Here is a 17,233-nt window from a genome sequence, read left to right on the forward strand (position 1 = left end):
TTTGATCCCACAAAATTTTATTTCTATTTATTTAATTCGAATACGATCTCCTTTAAATAATTTTTGTAAAATTAATGACACCATAGAAAATCAAGTTTTTATGCTTTTTCTAAATATCCGAACCCATTCAATTCGGACCATAACAGATTGCAAATCAAATCAACCATATTTGACTTAGTAAGTGATGACACAAATGGAAAATGAGGGGCTTGGAAAAACAAGTTTTCCGAGTTGTGCAGACTCAATTTTTTACTTTTATTTTTCTATCATGCACTGTCCCAATCAGTGCTTGGTCATCAATTGGACTTTGATTATGTCCAACAACTGAGGCCACTTGAGTGCTATAATGAAGTCACATTTATGGATATCGATTATTAAATTTTCACAAGATGTATTACGTAAAAGTACTATACAGAATAATAATAATAATAATATTATTATTAATAATATTCATCTAATTTTACAAATGTTCAACTAAAAGAAATGCATATTACCTTGCCCTCCATTTGCATATTTTGAAGTTAATGATCAAAATTACAGAATAAAGTAAATATTACTGATTGTCGATAAAAAGTATTTTAAATTTTAAAAAATATAACTACGTGTATGATAAAAAAAAATTACATATATAATAAACTATAAACATGTAAAATTAAAGAGGTGATGTTGATAATGATATAAAATCATTTCGTTAATTTAATCATCAAATACTATCACATCATAAATCACTAATAATAAATGACTTAACATTTATGATATATATGATCAAATTATTGCGTTTACAGTTAAATCAATTACACCATTTTTTAAAGCCTGACTAGTCTCGGAAGATTTTATTTATCTGCTTAACCTTTTCGTCAAAAAAATAAAAATAAAATAAAAATCAATCACATAGTTTATATTATTTGATCTGTACTTTCATATGTTTAGTTCACAAAAGCTGCAGCTTAAGTGAGAGTAACTATTTTAGTAATTATTTAAGGAAATATTACTCTTATTTTATATGAGATAATTATCTCATATTATCTCACTTTAAAAATTTCATTCATTTTTTTATTCTTTAATAACGGGTCTCACGTGACTTTTCTTTGTAGCATGAGAGAACTACTCTTATTTAAAATAAGAGTAATATTTCTTATTATTTAATTAGAAATATTTTTTATATATATATTACATAAGACATAATTATCTCATGTACTCATAAAAAATAATAGGACTCACTTTTTCTCTCTATTTTCTTTAATAAATTCTCATCTATTTTTTTTTTATATCATATGATATAAATTTTATTTTATACAATATAAAAAACATATCGCCTTGTTTAATTTGCCACCGTTAAAGCAAATCATGCTATCAACCAGAAACAGGACCAATTACATATAGCAACTTGGGGTCTATCCTCTATCCCAAAGGACGTGGCAGCTAAGGACTTTGTCACTGATTCACACACATTGTCTTGTAGTTACGTGAGAAGTGCCTAAATAAACTTGATAAAAATAGACAATTAGAAATAATCATCCCTACTTACGTGCCAGAAGCTCTCGGAGCTTTATTTTAAACAGATTAAGACATTAATTAATTATCCATTTATCCATGCTTCATCAAATGTTTTATGGATGTAACCTTTTTAGAAATCAATGTTCGAATCTGAGATGCATAATATAACATTAATCATTGGCGACACATGTCATTCATAATTGCGTATGATTTACCTATAAAATAAGATTTTTGTATTGCATCAATGAATCAAAATCAATGCATATAATCTGCATAAATTCATATAGAGTTCTGATTTAATATATACTTAGAACATATATTTTTTTCGTTTTCACCCCATAAATTTACGCAGCAACAGACTAATGTAGCAGTTAACCAACATGAGTACTGCATACCCACGTGGCAAATCATAATCCCTCATTCTTCACTTATAAGCCACGTATAACCCAGACCAACTCCAACTGCACTCTTGTGGCTTTCAATCATCTTCACTCACTTAATCCATTTTCTTTCTTTATCCAATTCAAATTAAAATAAAATAAAATATAGCATTTAATTTAACAACATTGTGAAGCGTAAAGCACTCTAAAAAGTAGTGGACAATTTCAAATGAGAAAAAAAGAAAATGTTTGTTCGAAGCAGATAGGATATGGTAACAATTAATTAAGGTTATTATTAATTTTATTGTTAGATCTATTATGTTGATCCAATATTATTTATATCTTTGTATGACTATGTTTTTTTATATTTAATATTTTATATTTATTTTTATCTTTGTATAATTATGATACACTAAATATGAGGAATCATAATAATATAAAAATAAAAATAAATATAATTATTAAATCAATATAATAAATCTAATAGTGAAATTGATTAATAGTAATTTTAATTAATTTGTTACATTATCTGATAATTAAAAAAACGACTGTTTCTTAAAAGCGATTATTGTAATCTATAATCACTTCCTTTCCATATACATCTCTCTTTAATCTCACCCCTTAATTATCGTTCTCTCTCTCTCCATCGGTGTCTCTGTGTGCGCCATTCCTTCTATTTCAGCTTTTTGATCGCCGGAACGCATCTCCGACCGATCAAATTCCCGGCATTCATTCCGGTGATCTAACTCCGATGATTCACCACTCTGATCCATAGCTTTCTCAATCACCGAATCAATCTCAAACATCATCATTTTACTTCTTCTCTTTTTTCGCTTCTCCCTTTCAGATCCGTTTCCATTCGAGTTCCGCTGCGAAAATCGGGGGAGAACAAACCATTCATATGGATTAGCAACACCCGATGAGAAACCTTTCCCCATGCGACTCACGAACGCTTTACTCTTCCGCAATCTCGCTTCCGCCAGCTACTACTTCCGAGTCCAATTTTAGGGTTAGGGTTTGCGTGTTGCGTTTTGTAGAACAACAAAATGTTCAAAAAAATCATGAAGGGAGGGCACAAGAAGCCCTCCAAGTCCGACTCCAACGATTCCCCGGCGGCGCCGAACGCCGGGAGCAACCGTGACTCCAATGTGGTGGTCAACCACGCCTCGCGCGGCGGTGGAGGTACTGCGGCTGCAAATTCGGCCACCGCCATGCCAATCGCTCCTCCGTCTGGCGCCATGGAACCGGTGCCTTTGTTCCGTGACGTGCCGGTTTCGGAGAGGCCAAACCTTTTCCTTCGGAAGCTGCATATATGTTGCTACGTTCTGGATTTCTCGGACACGCTGAAGAATGTTAGGGAGAAAGAGATCAAGCGGCAGGCTCTGATGGAGCTCGTGGACTACATCCAATCGGGTTCGGGCAAGTTAACGGAGAATTGCCAGGAAGAAATGATCAGAATGATATCTGTGAACATTTTCCGGTGCTTGCCGCCGGCGTCACACGAGAACACGGGGCAAGAGCCCACCGATCCTGAAGAGGAGGAACCGTGCTTGGAGCCGTCGTGGCCACATTTGCAGCTGGTGTACGAGCTTCTCCTCAGATACGTGGTGTCATCGGATACTGATACCAAGGTTGCAAAACGGTACATTGATCACTCTTTTGTGCTGAAGTTGCTGGATTTGTTTGATTCTGAGGACCCCAGGGAGCGTGAATATTTGAAAACCATACTCCATCGTATATATGGCAAGTTCATGGTTCACAGGCCCTTTATTAGGAAGGCTATTAACAACATTTTTTATCGGTTTATATATGAAACTGAGAGGCATTGTGGTATTGGGGAGCTTCTGGAGATTCTTGGGAGCATCATCAATGGGTTTGCTTTGCCAATGAAAGAGGAGCATAAGTTGTTTCTTATCAGGGCGCTTCTGCCTCTGCATAAACCTAAGTCTGTTGCTTTGTACCACCAGCAGTTGTCTTACTGCATCACTCAGTTTGTAGAGAAGGATTTCAAGCTCGCGGATACGGTTATTAGGGGCTTGTTGAAGTATTGGCCTGTCACCAATTGCCAGAAGGAAGTTCTCTTCCTTGGAGAACTGGAGGAAGTGCTGGAGGCCACTCAGGCTGCAGAATTTCAACGCTGCATGGTTCCCCTTTTTAGACAGATTTCCCGCTGCCTCAATAGTTCTCACTTTCAGGTTCGTGGAAAATTATTATTATTATTATTATTAATATTGGTGTTAGTTGGGATTTGGAATTATAACAAGCTTTTTTCATCTTTTATTTTTGGTTTCAAATTTGCAACTTTGCTTGTTGAACTGCTAGCTTCTATGTTGCCAATTTCCATACACTATACATCCAATTTAGGTATATTTTTTTTACTAGTCATCTTTCTACTTTAATGCAGTGATTTATATATGGTATATATCAACTGGGGGTAATATAAGTTTAAGCTGCCTAATTAATAAACTTCAATTGTAATATTCTTTTTCTGTTTCCCTTTTATAGCTCCAAACTCTTCAGTGATTGAATCCACTTTTTTGGGGCAATTGTACTTTTTAGTTGCTTGTTATGCCATGCATCTATTAGAGATGTAATTTTTGATCTGGAAAGAAAAAACTTTTCTTTTATGTCATTATCCATTAATGTGATAAGATGCTTTATGTTCCAACCTGATTTAATTGGCTTCTGGCCTTTCACCAAGCACATGCTTTTTGCATGTGCAGGTATTTTGAATTCATTATTGTTCATCTCCTGCTTCAAAACCGAGCAGTGAAATGGCAAAGTTAACTAGAATTTAAATTCAACTTGTGGCTATTAGTTTTCTTATCACTTAGAAATTGTAAGTGTGCTTTGTATCTTTTAAATAGTAAAAAACATTGACATAATTTAAAGATTATATGGGTAACAGTTTATGTTTGGGATTGTATTGTTAATTTTCTATTTAATAACTGCAATAGGGAAATTTGTTATTTGCCTTAAGTAATATTTAAGAATCCCCGGGTCAATAGTTTTGTTTCTTTCTTATTATATTACCTCTATTTATTTATTTATTTTTATGTCACGATGTGCATGTCATGATATTTGAGAATGCCATTAAAGTTAGAACTGAATCTTGAGATTGCAGCTGTGCTGAATATGGTTTCTCGGCTCCACTGTTATCTTGTCCCCTAATTCATTCTGTCAAACGAGACACCTTCTTGATTTAAGAAACTGAGCCCTCTGATTTAACATGATCCATTGTAATGTGCCACCTAACAACAAAATCCACGGTTAAGTTTGGTGGAATGGGAGTCACATACATGTCACATGACCTGTATGCTGGAAATGATCATCTATGTGCAGTCATCAGCTTCCTCCTTGCGTCATCATCGTGGATGACCTCTTTTTTTCTCAACGAAAGAGAAAGGGGGAGTATTTCAACACTAAACTGGTCCTCATAAATGGCTGCATAATCTAACATCTTCCTCTGTAGAGAACCTCACATTAAACATCTGTAAAGAAAATTGCTATTTTATGAGGATGATTACACAAACTAGCAAACATACACCTTCCAACTTTTGAAAACTCCATGTGTTGTGTTCTGCTTTTATTATATTAGAATGTAATGATTATGGATGTGAGACATTGTATTCATAGAGAGCCAATATTCTTTCATTTCATCAGCTTCCTTTTCATCTTCTGCAATTTAGTTGGTGGTTTTGAGTGCTGGTTTTCCTCATCCTCTCCCCTGATATGAGGGTTTCTATATGCATCTTTACAAGTTTGCACACATATAATATTCAAGAGCTGGTTATGATTTCTATATAATTAGGTTTGTTGCTGGATTTCTCTTAATTTAAATAACTGGGCACCCTTTGATTTAATTTTTGCAGGAATTCATTGATACCAATTTTGATGTTGTCTCTTTATCATTTACATCCATATAAAAAAAGTAGTGTTACATTTTTCTTCTAATTGATTGGCATCTTAAATTGTGATAAAATTTTATGACTATCTTTGTCAAAAGACTCGTCCAATCGTCCTCCTAGGAATCTATTATTCCTTTATGTTTCTTTCACTGGAGTTGATCTTAATCTCTAGCTGGTGTTGTTGAATCATGAGTGTGGTGCATTTTTTGAATGATGAAACCAAGTGTGTTGTGTTAAGGAAGGATGAAACAAGAGACATTTGGTAAATTAACAAGTCTAAATTACACAACGGAGACTAGATTATATTACCATAAAAGTAATAAATTCAGATATCATAATTATCTTAATTGCCATAATTACATGATTATGGTTAGTCTATACAATAAACCTAGACACTATTTATATGGTTTTCAACACTCCGCCTCAAGTTGGAGCGAATGGGTCATATGCACCAAGCTTGTCACATGTACAACTTATCGGACGACCACTCAAAGACTTAGTGAAGACATCAAACAACTAATCATTTGAATTGACAAAATGAGTGATGGTATGCATTGCAGCTTGATTATCAAAACAAGCCTTCCCTTCGTAATATATCTAAATTAAGGTCTTTATGTAATTGTTCGCCAAATGAGTTCACAAGTTGTTGATGCCATGACACAATATTCTGTCTTAGCATTTGATCTCACCACAATATTTTGTTTCTAACTTTTCGAAGAAATCAAGTTATCCCCAATGAATACACAACACCCAGTAGTAGGTCTCTTATTAGTAGAGCAACCCTGCCTAGTCAGCATTCGAGTATCCAACAACCCGAGTATGACCTTTATCTTCATAGATAAGGCCTTTTCCTAAAGCTTCTTTAATGGATTTGAGAATATGCATTATTGCATCCCAATCTCCTGTCCAAGGAGAATATAGGAACTTACCATAGTGACTACAAATGAGATGTTTGGACGAGTGGTTGTATGATAATTTAATTTCCCAACTAATCTTTTATGTATCTCTCTAGATCTGAGAGCTGCTCCCCCTAATTTGACAAAAGCTTGACATTTGGATTCATAGCTCCTTCCTCAAGGATGTCCATGGATTATTTCCCCTAAAAAATTATGATACCATATATGGATTGCACAACCTCTATTTTGAAAATGCATTATAGTTTTACAAGATGCTTTGTCTAAAAGTGTTGATGGAGATGTTGATTTACCAATGTGATGCCATGATGATCATCGCTGGTCATGACTATGTCATCAACACACATAGTTGAATAAATGCACCATTTGATTGAAAAGTCGTAAAAGACCGAGTGATCAGCCTCATTCCTAGTGATACCAAATGGTTGAACATGTAGAGTCTAGCACTTATAAATAATGTGCCCTAATTGGTGGAAGTGAAGTGAGCACATAGAGGACAAGAGTGACTAGACATGCATGAACAACCACAATTTCCACTCTGAGATACAATGGCAAAGGAATCGATCAGAGCAATGGGCACATCCAAATTAGATGACTGTTTGGCTAGAACATGTAATAAGGTGGACCTTGCTGTTTTTGAAGTTGGGACAGTAAGGGATCCAAAAATTTGATCAGGTGTAGTGGAGCGCTTAGGGGGGTATACCTTGATAGGAGTTGTAGTTGGGTGCAAAAGTTCTTCAAAGTCATATAGTGCTCCATGAATCTTGCCCAAATAGATGAACATAGAACCATCAAACCTTATACTAATTCGCATGTGACGTAGGCACGGAAAATTTGCTTCAGTGAAGGATGAATAATATCTGCTACACAGTTGGGCATCAACTTTAGACCATCTAGACCGGTCAAGTACTGGTAAAAGTAGGCTGTGGTAATGAGCTAGTTCACATTCTCTTGATTGATGAGCGAGAGCTTGATATCAGATGCTCATGTGTCATAGTTGGTACCATCCAACTTGTGAGTAGTGAGAGGGGCGCTAATATAATTGTTGATAATAGGAGGCCCAGACTATGAAACATCCTTAGGAGCCTCAAAAGTAGATCGAGAGAAGAGTGCAACCATGTTGGACGGGCAGCTACAAAGTATACGCAAGGAGTACAGTTCTAGGAAAAGATAGTGGCACTCAAAATTGAGAGCAAATGGGGCAAGGTAGCATTAATTGGAGTAAAGGAAAAGGAAACAAGTATGATGCTGCAAGGTTGCCAGATGCGCTGCCATGCATGACTGATGAGGTGAGAGCGTGGGAGACAAGCAGAGATTCCTAGTCGACGCATGGGCATGTGATATCGGTGATGGATAAGGGTCCAGTGGAAAACAGATGAGTGACCCAAACAAACTCGGGTAGGTCGCCGGCAGGAAAGCATGACAGACGGTGACAGCCAGATAGTATGTTTTGTACTGGCCGGAATGATGATACATGGAAGAGCAACCAGAAACTTAAGTGGAGACACAATGTCCATAAAAATGTTTATCACCAACGAGCAATGGGTTCACCAGGTAGGCGTGAACTGGGGTTGCCTCTTGTCAGACTCTAGATACCATATTAAGGTAGGAGGAAACGAGAGACATTTGGTGAAATCCTTGTGTCTAAACTACACAACAGATACTATATTACATAACCAAAAGAAGTAATAAATCATGGTTATCCTAATTACCATAATTTTATGATTGAGGTTAGCCTATACAATGAACCTAGAGATTTTTCCCAGTAGGCGTGAACTGGGGTTGCCTCTTGTCATGCTCTAGATACCATATTAAGGTAGGAGGAAACGAGAGACATTTGGTGAAATCCTTGTGTCTAAACTACACAACAGATACTATATTACATAACCAAAAGAAGTAATAAATCATGGTTATCCTTAATTACCATAATTTTATGATTGAGGTTAGCCTATACAATGAACCTAGAGATTATTTACATGTTTCCCAACACGTTGCATCTTTCAGAATGATGAAACCCCCTGTTTGAGCATTCTATGGGGAATCTAACTAAGCCAAAAAAAAAGGCTACTTTTAAGACTGGCAATTTGAGTCTTTTTGAGTGGCTCCAATCTGGAGAGTTGTTAAAGCTCTTGTTGGTCACTTGTTCAAATAAATATCTTCCTGGTATTTGGATATCTCTAGAGACTGAAACTACTGTTGATTACGCTACTGAAGATCAGCATTAGGTCAATATAAATACAGCACCCCATTGAAACATTTGTTTTGATATCTCTAGAGACTGAAACTATCTTCCTGATATTTGGATATCTGTAGGGACTGAAACTACTGTTGATTACGCTTCCGAGGATTAGCATTAGGTCAATATAAATACTGCACCTCATTGAAACATACGTTTAGGGAGTTGAAACCCATATGGAAAATGTGGAGTCCGTGAATTACTAGAACTTCCAAGCTTGGAAAGAGATTAAAATTTAAAATTTGAATCAGAACACTCAAAATCTGGTTCAGATTTGATTTGGGGTTTTTTTCATTTCTGCTATGGGGCAACATTTCTGACTTATAGAAAAGAACATGGTCTAAGTTCACTTATCATGTTGTCAGATAATTTGTTATTGTTTCAGCCTATATTAGTTATGTGACTTGTATACAACTACCAAACTGGCAAACTTAACCTTGATTTGGATGTAGGGGTGGACCTATCTTCATTGGAAAGGGGGAAGCTGCACCCTCATAAATGGACATTGTTTCTATAGTTTTAATAATCTACAATATTGAGATTTTAATATTAAATATTTATACTGTTTGCATCCCCAAACAAGTATTGCTAGCGCGACTCCTGTTTGGATGGTAGGTGGTACATTGCAAATGATCTTCAATTCTTCACAAATAAAGTGTACCATGATGGCATTGCAATTGATCCAATAAATCAGGGGGCAAAGAGCAATTGAGCCTTCCTTTGACTTTTCTATTCATGCATTAGCCTTGTTCTCAATAAGGTACTCCCACACATACTCCAATTAAGTGTTAACTGTGTGTTTGCTTCTGTCGTGTTGCATTGTATTAACATCGTAGTGAAACTATTGTCTTGGTTTCTTAAGCCTTTGCTTCCCTTTCAAATTCCCAACAGCTGGCAAATAGCCCCTTCTTCCATCCAAAATGGCTGCAAATTTCCAAACTCCAACTGAAAATGCAATTGCCCATAATCACAAAATTGAGAGAACTTTTATCTGCAGAGCACACTTGTAGAACCAAGCTCTTCCAACCCCAGCTCAGCTGATCCCATTTGTTTTTTTTTTTTTTTTGGTTTCACTGATTAGTGAATGGAAGTTTAAGCAGGTTAATTTGAGAATTCACAACAGGGTCTTATTGCTAGATTTGAGTTCAAGGGTTTGATTTGCATTTTATCATATTTTTTATAATGCCCTTGAATGAAAATTGTTGTAGGCTTCTACTAAAAAACCGGAACATAATGTATTGATTCATTCTGTTAGCTTAAACAATTATAATCTGTTTTTTGTTGAGATCATTAAACTGCAGTATCGGTGTGGATGTTTTCATATGCAGACAAGTACTTTTAATGCTTTTATTGCTCTTTAAGAGCCGTTGATACTTAATTCTGTCTGGTGGAAAATATTTTGGAAGTTTGCTATATTATAGGCCTTAATTGGAATGGTATTAAGGATTATGCAAATTTTGAATTTGTATCATTGAATGTTTGTTCTTCCAAGATCTTAAAAGAAGAAAATGAAAGGAGAAACCTAAAATTTCAAAATCCTGAGCAAACAAGTGAAACTCAAACTAATTAAAACTCATTCGTCTCTCAACATTCCAACACACAAAAAACTAAAATACCCCTTAGCTGAGCACCATTATAAGTCTTTAGAGTATGGTCTTTGTCAATATAGGATTGAGGACTTCTACAGCCTCTTTAATTTTTTTTTTTTATTTAAAATAAAAATTATGAACGGCTTCTTTGATTTACACGTGTAAATTTTAATTCTCGAGTCTTTTTAATCAACATAGTGGGTTGAGAATCTTGTTCAGTTGGAACTGAACTTTGTTTACTGTTGTTATTTTTCATGATTTAAATGTTCCCTGGGAAATCTTTGCTTAAGATATACTTGTTATGCAGGTTGCAGAGCGAGCCCTCTTTTTGTGGAATAATGAGCACATTGTAAGCTTGATTGCCCAAAACAGGACTGTGATATTACCGATTATATTTGAAGCGTTTGAGAAAAATATTGAGAGTCATTGGAACCAGGCAGTTCACGGGCTGACTGTGAATGTTCGCAAAATGTTCATGGAAATGGATGCAGAATTATTTGAAGAGTGCCAGAGGCGGCATGCAGAGAGAGAGGCTAAAGCTAAAGAAGTGGCTGAGCAGCGGGAACTGAACTGGAAGAGACTGGCAGAAGCCGCAGCTCAGAACGGCGGGGAGGATATGGTGACAGCTTAGCCTTGTGAGTTTACTGCCTCAACTGGAAATGTGAATTAAATAGGTGAAGGATGATGAATGTGCTCCTCTTCTCCATTTTGGTGCTATTATTTATTGGTTTCTTTCTTTCCAGCCTAAATTTTTTCTTCTCTTCTATATTATTATTGTCTCAGTTGGATAATTAGCAATTTGAAGAAAGCAGTGATTAATGTAACTTATTCGAAGTTGTTAGCAATGTCTGCAGATTTAGAATGTTCTGTGATAAATTTTCTTGTATTTTTCCCCCTTTTACATAGAGAAATACGGAAAACAGAATTGCGCAGTTTGTTTTTATTGGATTTGGATTTTGGACTTGATGATTGAAGGCATTTTGCAATAAAACTGTGAAACCTTTAAAACTAAGGTCATTTATGAAGGAACCAGGCTACGTAACCTTGGCAAAATGGCATACTTTAATAAGTAAGAAGTTATGAACTAGTATCAGAGTAAGAGTGAATGACATTTTTCTTGGGATGAATGAGTGGTTAATGTGTTCAGCACGGGCTTGCTGTATATTATGCTGGTATTATTTATTTATTTTCTTTTTTATTCTAGGTGAATCTGGGCGTCCTTAACCAGTTGGATGAGTTTTTATTCTTAAAAAAGTTGTATTTTTTTTTTAAATAAAAGTTTTTTTTGAGAATTTTTAGATGTTTGGATAACAATTTTTTAAAAAGCAAAATTTAAAATATAAGTTAAAATACTGCTTTTTTTATAGGGAGTAGCTGGTTGTTTTTGAAAAAAAGTAAAAATTAAAAGATAATATAAATTATTTTTTTTTGAAAAAAAGATAATGTAAATTTTTAAAATACAATTTTAACCTCATCCTATCATATTTATTTTATCTTTCCTTATTCTTATTGTAATTATATATATAAAAAGCATTTTTTATTTTAACATTCAAATAACTTTTTATGTAAAAGTGATTTTTAGATCATACATCCAAATATAAAATAACTTTACCTTTTAAAAAAAGTTATTTTAAAAAAAGCAATACACAAAAAATCATTTTTTTAAAAGCTCATCCAAACAGGTCCTAAGACCTCTAAAAGAGCGTATATTGAAGGAAGTTAATAATAAAGAAGAATTTATATTCTCTGATAACGACAGTCTCTCTCGTAAATTGCTTGGAATGAGAAAACGTTTGTCCTGAAGATCCTTCAATATACCTTTTATACTACTAATCGGAGCTCTTCGATGCATTCCCTTGAGCTCATGAAAAGGATATTATAAACCGTAAACCAGGTAGGTATACAGCGAGCACTAAAGAAACATGACCCAACTTCTAATAGATGGAAATCCTATTCCTCACAGATTGTATCGCTAGGTAGTCAACTTGTCATCGTGAAAGAATGTCTTCAATTAAAATTTTGGTCTAATAGAGTGCACTTACACGCTGCATTTCCTTTACATTTAATTTCGATTTGAGATGTGCTTCTTAATTTTAAACAAGAGGAAAATTATAGGGTTTTGTTTTTTTCATCTATCCTAGTTTGGCACCACTTAAGAAATTTTCACGCGTATCTTGCTTATCACATCGAATCCCAATTAGTTGGATATAATCTTTCATAGCTAGTGGTATTTGCAAAATTTCATCAATTTGACGATTGTGGAAGTTAACTAAGTAAATCAAAACATATTTTGAAATCTAGACAAGAAAATTAACATTTGTTGGCACAATTTAGGTTAAAGATTTTTTAAAATTTTCGACTGAATTAATTTTTTTTCTAATTTTATTTTTTTGTTTTGGTTATGTATATTAAGAGGAAATGGATCCAAAAGCTCTTACAACCAACTTATTGGTGATGATACTTTTGTATGTTTTGGTTTTCCAAACTTAATACATTTTCTAAAGAAGAAGATATATTTTTACTATAAAAAAAACTCACTATCAACTCATTACCTATTCTCTTTTTATGATTCAATGATTAAAAAAGTAGTGAATTTATAGTAGATTTTTTGGTAGTAAAAATATCTCCCTGCGAAATCCTAAACCTAGCCAACCTCATATCCTAAAACTCAAACTGGTCATGTCATTCCAAGTGGGAAGACCACCATGATCTGTTGGATAAAAGAAGAGTAATTCAAGAGCATGGAAAATACTTGCAGCACTTATTTGGCAGGACTCCTTATCACAAGTTGCAAGTGTGCATTTTCTATATTCATGCCAACTGGCTAAGAAGATTCCTATTGTAAGTGCAGTTTGTTTTTACTGCATTAGAGAAATATTGAATAGTCACCATTCAAGTCTGATCCAACATTGCTGTTATTATTATCAAAGAATGGTATCTCAATGATAAATTTCTTTTAAAGGAGCAACGATGCTCTCCTACTAGTGGAACAATTTCTCGTCTCCTACTGCACGAGACTTATATTACCCAAAAATAAAAGGCATTGAAAATAACTAAGGTGGACAAGTTGGTAAAAAGAATCACTAATGAATCAGAATAAAAATACGAGGAAAAAAAATGGTGAAAAGATCAATTTGAGCTCACTTCTTGAAAATTATTTTGTACTCCGCTTCTATTAGTAAACACTCAATGCATCATTTAATAATAAATTTTATAATTATCATCTTATATGATTTGAGAATTTCTATGTCATAAAGATAAAAAGTCATATGAATTTTATATGTTAAAAAAAGTCATGTGTGAGGCCCACATCATCACGGAATAGGAAATTTTTTCTTTTGATATATATATATATATATATATATATATATATATATATATATATATATATATATGGGATTAACATCTATTATTTTAAAGGATATAAGCTTATATCATTTTAAATCTTAACCGTTGATTTCTGTCCATCAACGGTTATAAATTATTGGATTAAAATTATTAATTAATTAATAATAAATTTGGCCCATTAAGTTTGACCCAATAGATTATAACCGTTGATAGACAGAAATCAACAGTTAAGATCTAAAATGATATAAGGTTATATCCTTTAAAAGGATAGATGTTTTTCCCTATATATATATATAGGAAAAAGTATTTGTCATTTTAAATGACATAAAATTATATCATTTTAAAAGAGAGATAGACACAAAATAATTTTTTATTTAAAATTTAAATTAAAAAACCACTCACTTTCTCTCTCCTATGATTTCCATTTTGTGTCTATATCTCTCTTAAAATGACATAACTTTATGTCATTTAAAAATGACAAACATTTTTTCCTATATATATATATATATATATATATATATATATATATATATATATATATATATATATAGGATCAGGATCATTTTACACCAGTGTAAAACTAATAAGTCTTACACCGCATCTCAATCGTTGATTTCCGTTTATCTAACAGTTATAATTTAAAAAGTCATACGAATTAATTAATATTAATTAATCATTAATTACACTACAAATGAAAATCGATTATTTCTGTCCATCAACGGTTGAGATGCGGTGTAAGACTTGTTAGTCTTACATTGGTCTAAAAAGATCCCGTCCTATATATATATATATATATATATATATATATATATATATATATATATATATATATATATATATATATATATATATATTGGCTATAAATTTTCCTTCTCATATTACATGAAAATTATAAAATCTTTTAATAATTCTATTCACTCATTATATTATACACTCTTTTATGGTTAATGTTACACGAAATTTAATTTATTTAGTTTTAATAAAGATACGCTCCACTTCTCGCTTATTGGCAGACGAAGCCTCAAACTCTTTTTTTTTTTAAATTAATCCTAATTACTTCTTTGAGGACAAATCAGAACCCCTGTACCCACGGGTTCGGCTCTTTGAGCCGCCAGATGATGTTTGTAGGATTCGAACCGAGGTCCTCTTCCACCACTCAGTCCCCGTACTACCAACTGAGCCACCACTTGGGCCTCAAACCCTTGTATCTGAAGAAAAGCTAGAAAGATCTTAGCGGAGATACAAATGTTGGTTTCCTCTACAATCGAAAATCATATCCCTATCCTTTATCTCTTTCTCTTCAAACTTGTAATCAGTTTCTTTAATTATTAATTCCACTCTTTAATTTCTTTTCTTTTTCTCGTTTTAATTTTTTAAATAATAAACACATCCATATCTTGTTCTAACACTACGCAATGACAAAAAGATATGTATATATATCCTTAACTTCTTGTTGTTGCTGAAGTAGAAGCAAATTAAGGAGCATCTCTGCACAAAAGGCCAGAACTGCTGATGCCAAAGAATACTTATAATAGAAGTGCATCTTATCTTAATTAGAAGAATGAATGACCTAATTAGATAGTTAGATACCTTGCATAGTACCATGTTAATTAATTGCTAAGCCAATAGTTTGTGGAGTTCCCACACACATTCAGCAATATTATCCTCCTTTTGTGCCATGTGAAAGTTTCTGGTCATCCATCATCTCTTTTTCGCTTTTGCTACTTTCCTTTCATGCTTTGTTAAGTTGTCACATTCTTCACTTTGTGTATATATATGTGTGGTCTTAAAGCCCTTTCCATGGACGTGGGAACATACAATTGCCTATAAATATCAAACAGCCATGCAAGGAGAACATTTTCGTAAAGGGACTTGGCTTCAAGAGGAAGATGAGCAATTGACAAGCTTTGTGACCCGTCTCGGGGGTCGAAGGTGGGACTCTCTTGCCAAAGTAGCAGGTATGTATGAATTATTCTCACCTTAGTTAGAAATGGACTACCTAATGATCATATATATATAAGTATGGAAAGACATGTCTTAAAGTTTTGGGTCAAAGAAATATAATATAAAACCATTAAAGACCTATCACTTACAACTTTAAACTTTTGGGTGAGGTGGTTATTTGGTGGTTATTTATCAGAGCCTAGTTCGACTTGGACAAATCTGGTTATTAGCTAGAGTTGGGTTGTGCTTTTGTTGATGGGCCTTCAATAATTCTTATATTATATCTCTTTAATATTTTGGATTATGAGGTGATGTTAATTAGAATACCTAATTTGGCATTCATCCTTTATATTTTGTGCATTTATAGTGAAAACTGGTAGAAATCTACCTTTTGCAGGCCTTAGGAGAAGTGGTAAAAGCTGCAGGTTAAGGTGGATGAACTATCTTCGTCCAAATCTCAAGCATGGCCCTTTTAGTGTTGAAGAAGAGCAACTTATTGTTCAGCTTCAGCAGCGATGTGGTAACAAGTGAGATTCTTCCCCTGTTAAATGTCTGAGGCTGAAAAAATTAAGTGTAGTCAATGTTCACAATGCCAAGGTGCTAGTGTAGGAATTGGTACACTATAACCTAAACTTGTCAAATTTGTAAACTTTTAGTACAATGAATGTAGGTGGTCGAAGATTGCTCGAAGGCTTCCAGGAAGAACTGATAATGAAATTAAGAACTACTGGAGAACCCATTTAAGAAAAAGAGCACAAGCTCAACAAGAAGGTACAATGTGTTATTCTTTGTATAAATATTTGCTTACTTGTAAAATGATTGTACTTGTTATTTGCAACCACTTACACGAGTTTCATTCTCAGGTAAGTTCAAGTATGAATTAGAAAACACATCACAAGATTTCAATCAGAAAAGGATTGATATGGTTTCGAAGGACTACAATCATGCAAACGTTTATTGTCAAGAAAATGAATGGGAGACTAAGGATAGCTCTATAGACACTTTTCCTTTATCAGATTGGGAATTGAGAAGCTCACTGCATGACTCTAGAATATTAGATTGGATAGCACAATTGCAAAATGGAAACAGTGAGAAAGAACAAGAACAAGAACAGGATTGTAATAGCACAGGAACGTACGAATACAATCCTCAAGAATTTGCAGAGTGCCGTGATACATGGGATTATTCAGGTTCCCTTTGGGACATGAACTAAGTTGAGACTTTTGTCTTCAAATTGTTAATGCCAATAATTTTGTGAATTTATTCATAGTCTTGCATTAAGAATTTTTCATTCTGAATTACGTACTATAATTTATATTTTCCTATATTTAAAAGGGAATATAGTTTCTCATGTTATATAAGGGGCAGACCCAGTAGGGGGCTAGGGTGGGCCCCCGCCCTCCTCTAAAATTTGAGA

At 33.9% G+C, this 17,233-nt stretch overlaps 2 protein-coding genes across 2 annotated transcripts; both read left to right on the top strand.

Moving 5' to 3' along the window:
• Window positions 1-2,508: 2,508 nt before the first annotated feature.
• Window positions 2,509-11,434, top strand: LOC133304437 (serine/threonine protein phosphatase 2A 57 kDa regulatory subunit B' beta isoform-like). The gene is made up of 2 exons (XM_061504477.1): window positions 2,509-4,072; window positions 10,832-11,434. The coding sequence occupies exons 1-2, from the start codon at window positions 2,924-2,926 to the stop codon at window positions 11,153-11,155; spliced, it is 1,473 nt and encodes a 490-aa protein (XP_061360461.1). The 5' UTR covers window positions 2,509-2,923; the 3' UTR covers window positions 11,156-11,434.
• Window positions 11,435-15,715: 4,281 nt separating this feature from the next.
• On the top strand, window positions 15,716-17,029 carry LOC133304443 (transcription factor MYB27). The gene is made up of 4 exons (XM_061504483.1): window positions 15,716-15,830; window positions 16,214-16,343; window positions 16,487-16,587; window positions 16,680-17,029. Exons 1-4 carry the CDS (start codon window positions 15,716-15,718, stop codon window positions 17,027-17,029), a joined length of 696 nt encoding a protein of 231 aa, XP_061360467.1.
• The last annotated feature ends 204 nt before the right edge of the window (window positions 17,030-17,233 follow it).

Source organism: Gastrolobium bilobum, unplaced genomic scaffold, assembly GCF_033153095.1.
Source record: "Gastrolobium bilobum isolate Gb01-03AN ecotype WA unplaced genomic scaffold, APGP_CSIRO_Gbil_v1 utg14547, whole genome shotgun sequence".
In the NCBI taxonomy this organism is placed as follows: domain Eukaryota; kingdom Viridiplantae; phylum Streptophyta; class Magnoliopsida; order Fabales; family Fabaceae; genus Gastrolobium; species Gastrolobium bilobum.

Bases quoted from the DNA above. Each gene is read 5' to 3' on its own strand.
- LOC133304437 (XM_061504477.1), top strand. From the start codon at position 2,924: ATGTTCAAAAAAATCATGAAGGGAGGGCACAAGAAGCCCTCCAAGTCC. The intron at 4,073-10,831 runs GTTCGTGGAAAA...CTTGTTATGCAG, and splicing joins TCAATAGTTCTCACTTTCAG to GTTGCAGAGCGAGCCCTCTT.
- LOC133304443 (XM_061504483.1), top strand. From the start codon at position 15,716: ATGCAAGGAGAACATTTTCGTAAAGGGACTTGGCTTCAAGAGGAAGAT. The intron at 15,831-16,213 runs GTATGTATGAAT...TACCTTTTGCAG, and splicing joins CTCTCTTGCCAAAGTAGCAG to GCCTTAGGAGAAGTGGTAAA. The intron at 16,344-16,486 runs GTGAGATTCTTC...CAATGAATGTAG, and splicing joins CAGCAGCGATGTGGTAACAA to GTGGTCGAAGATTGCTCGAA.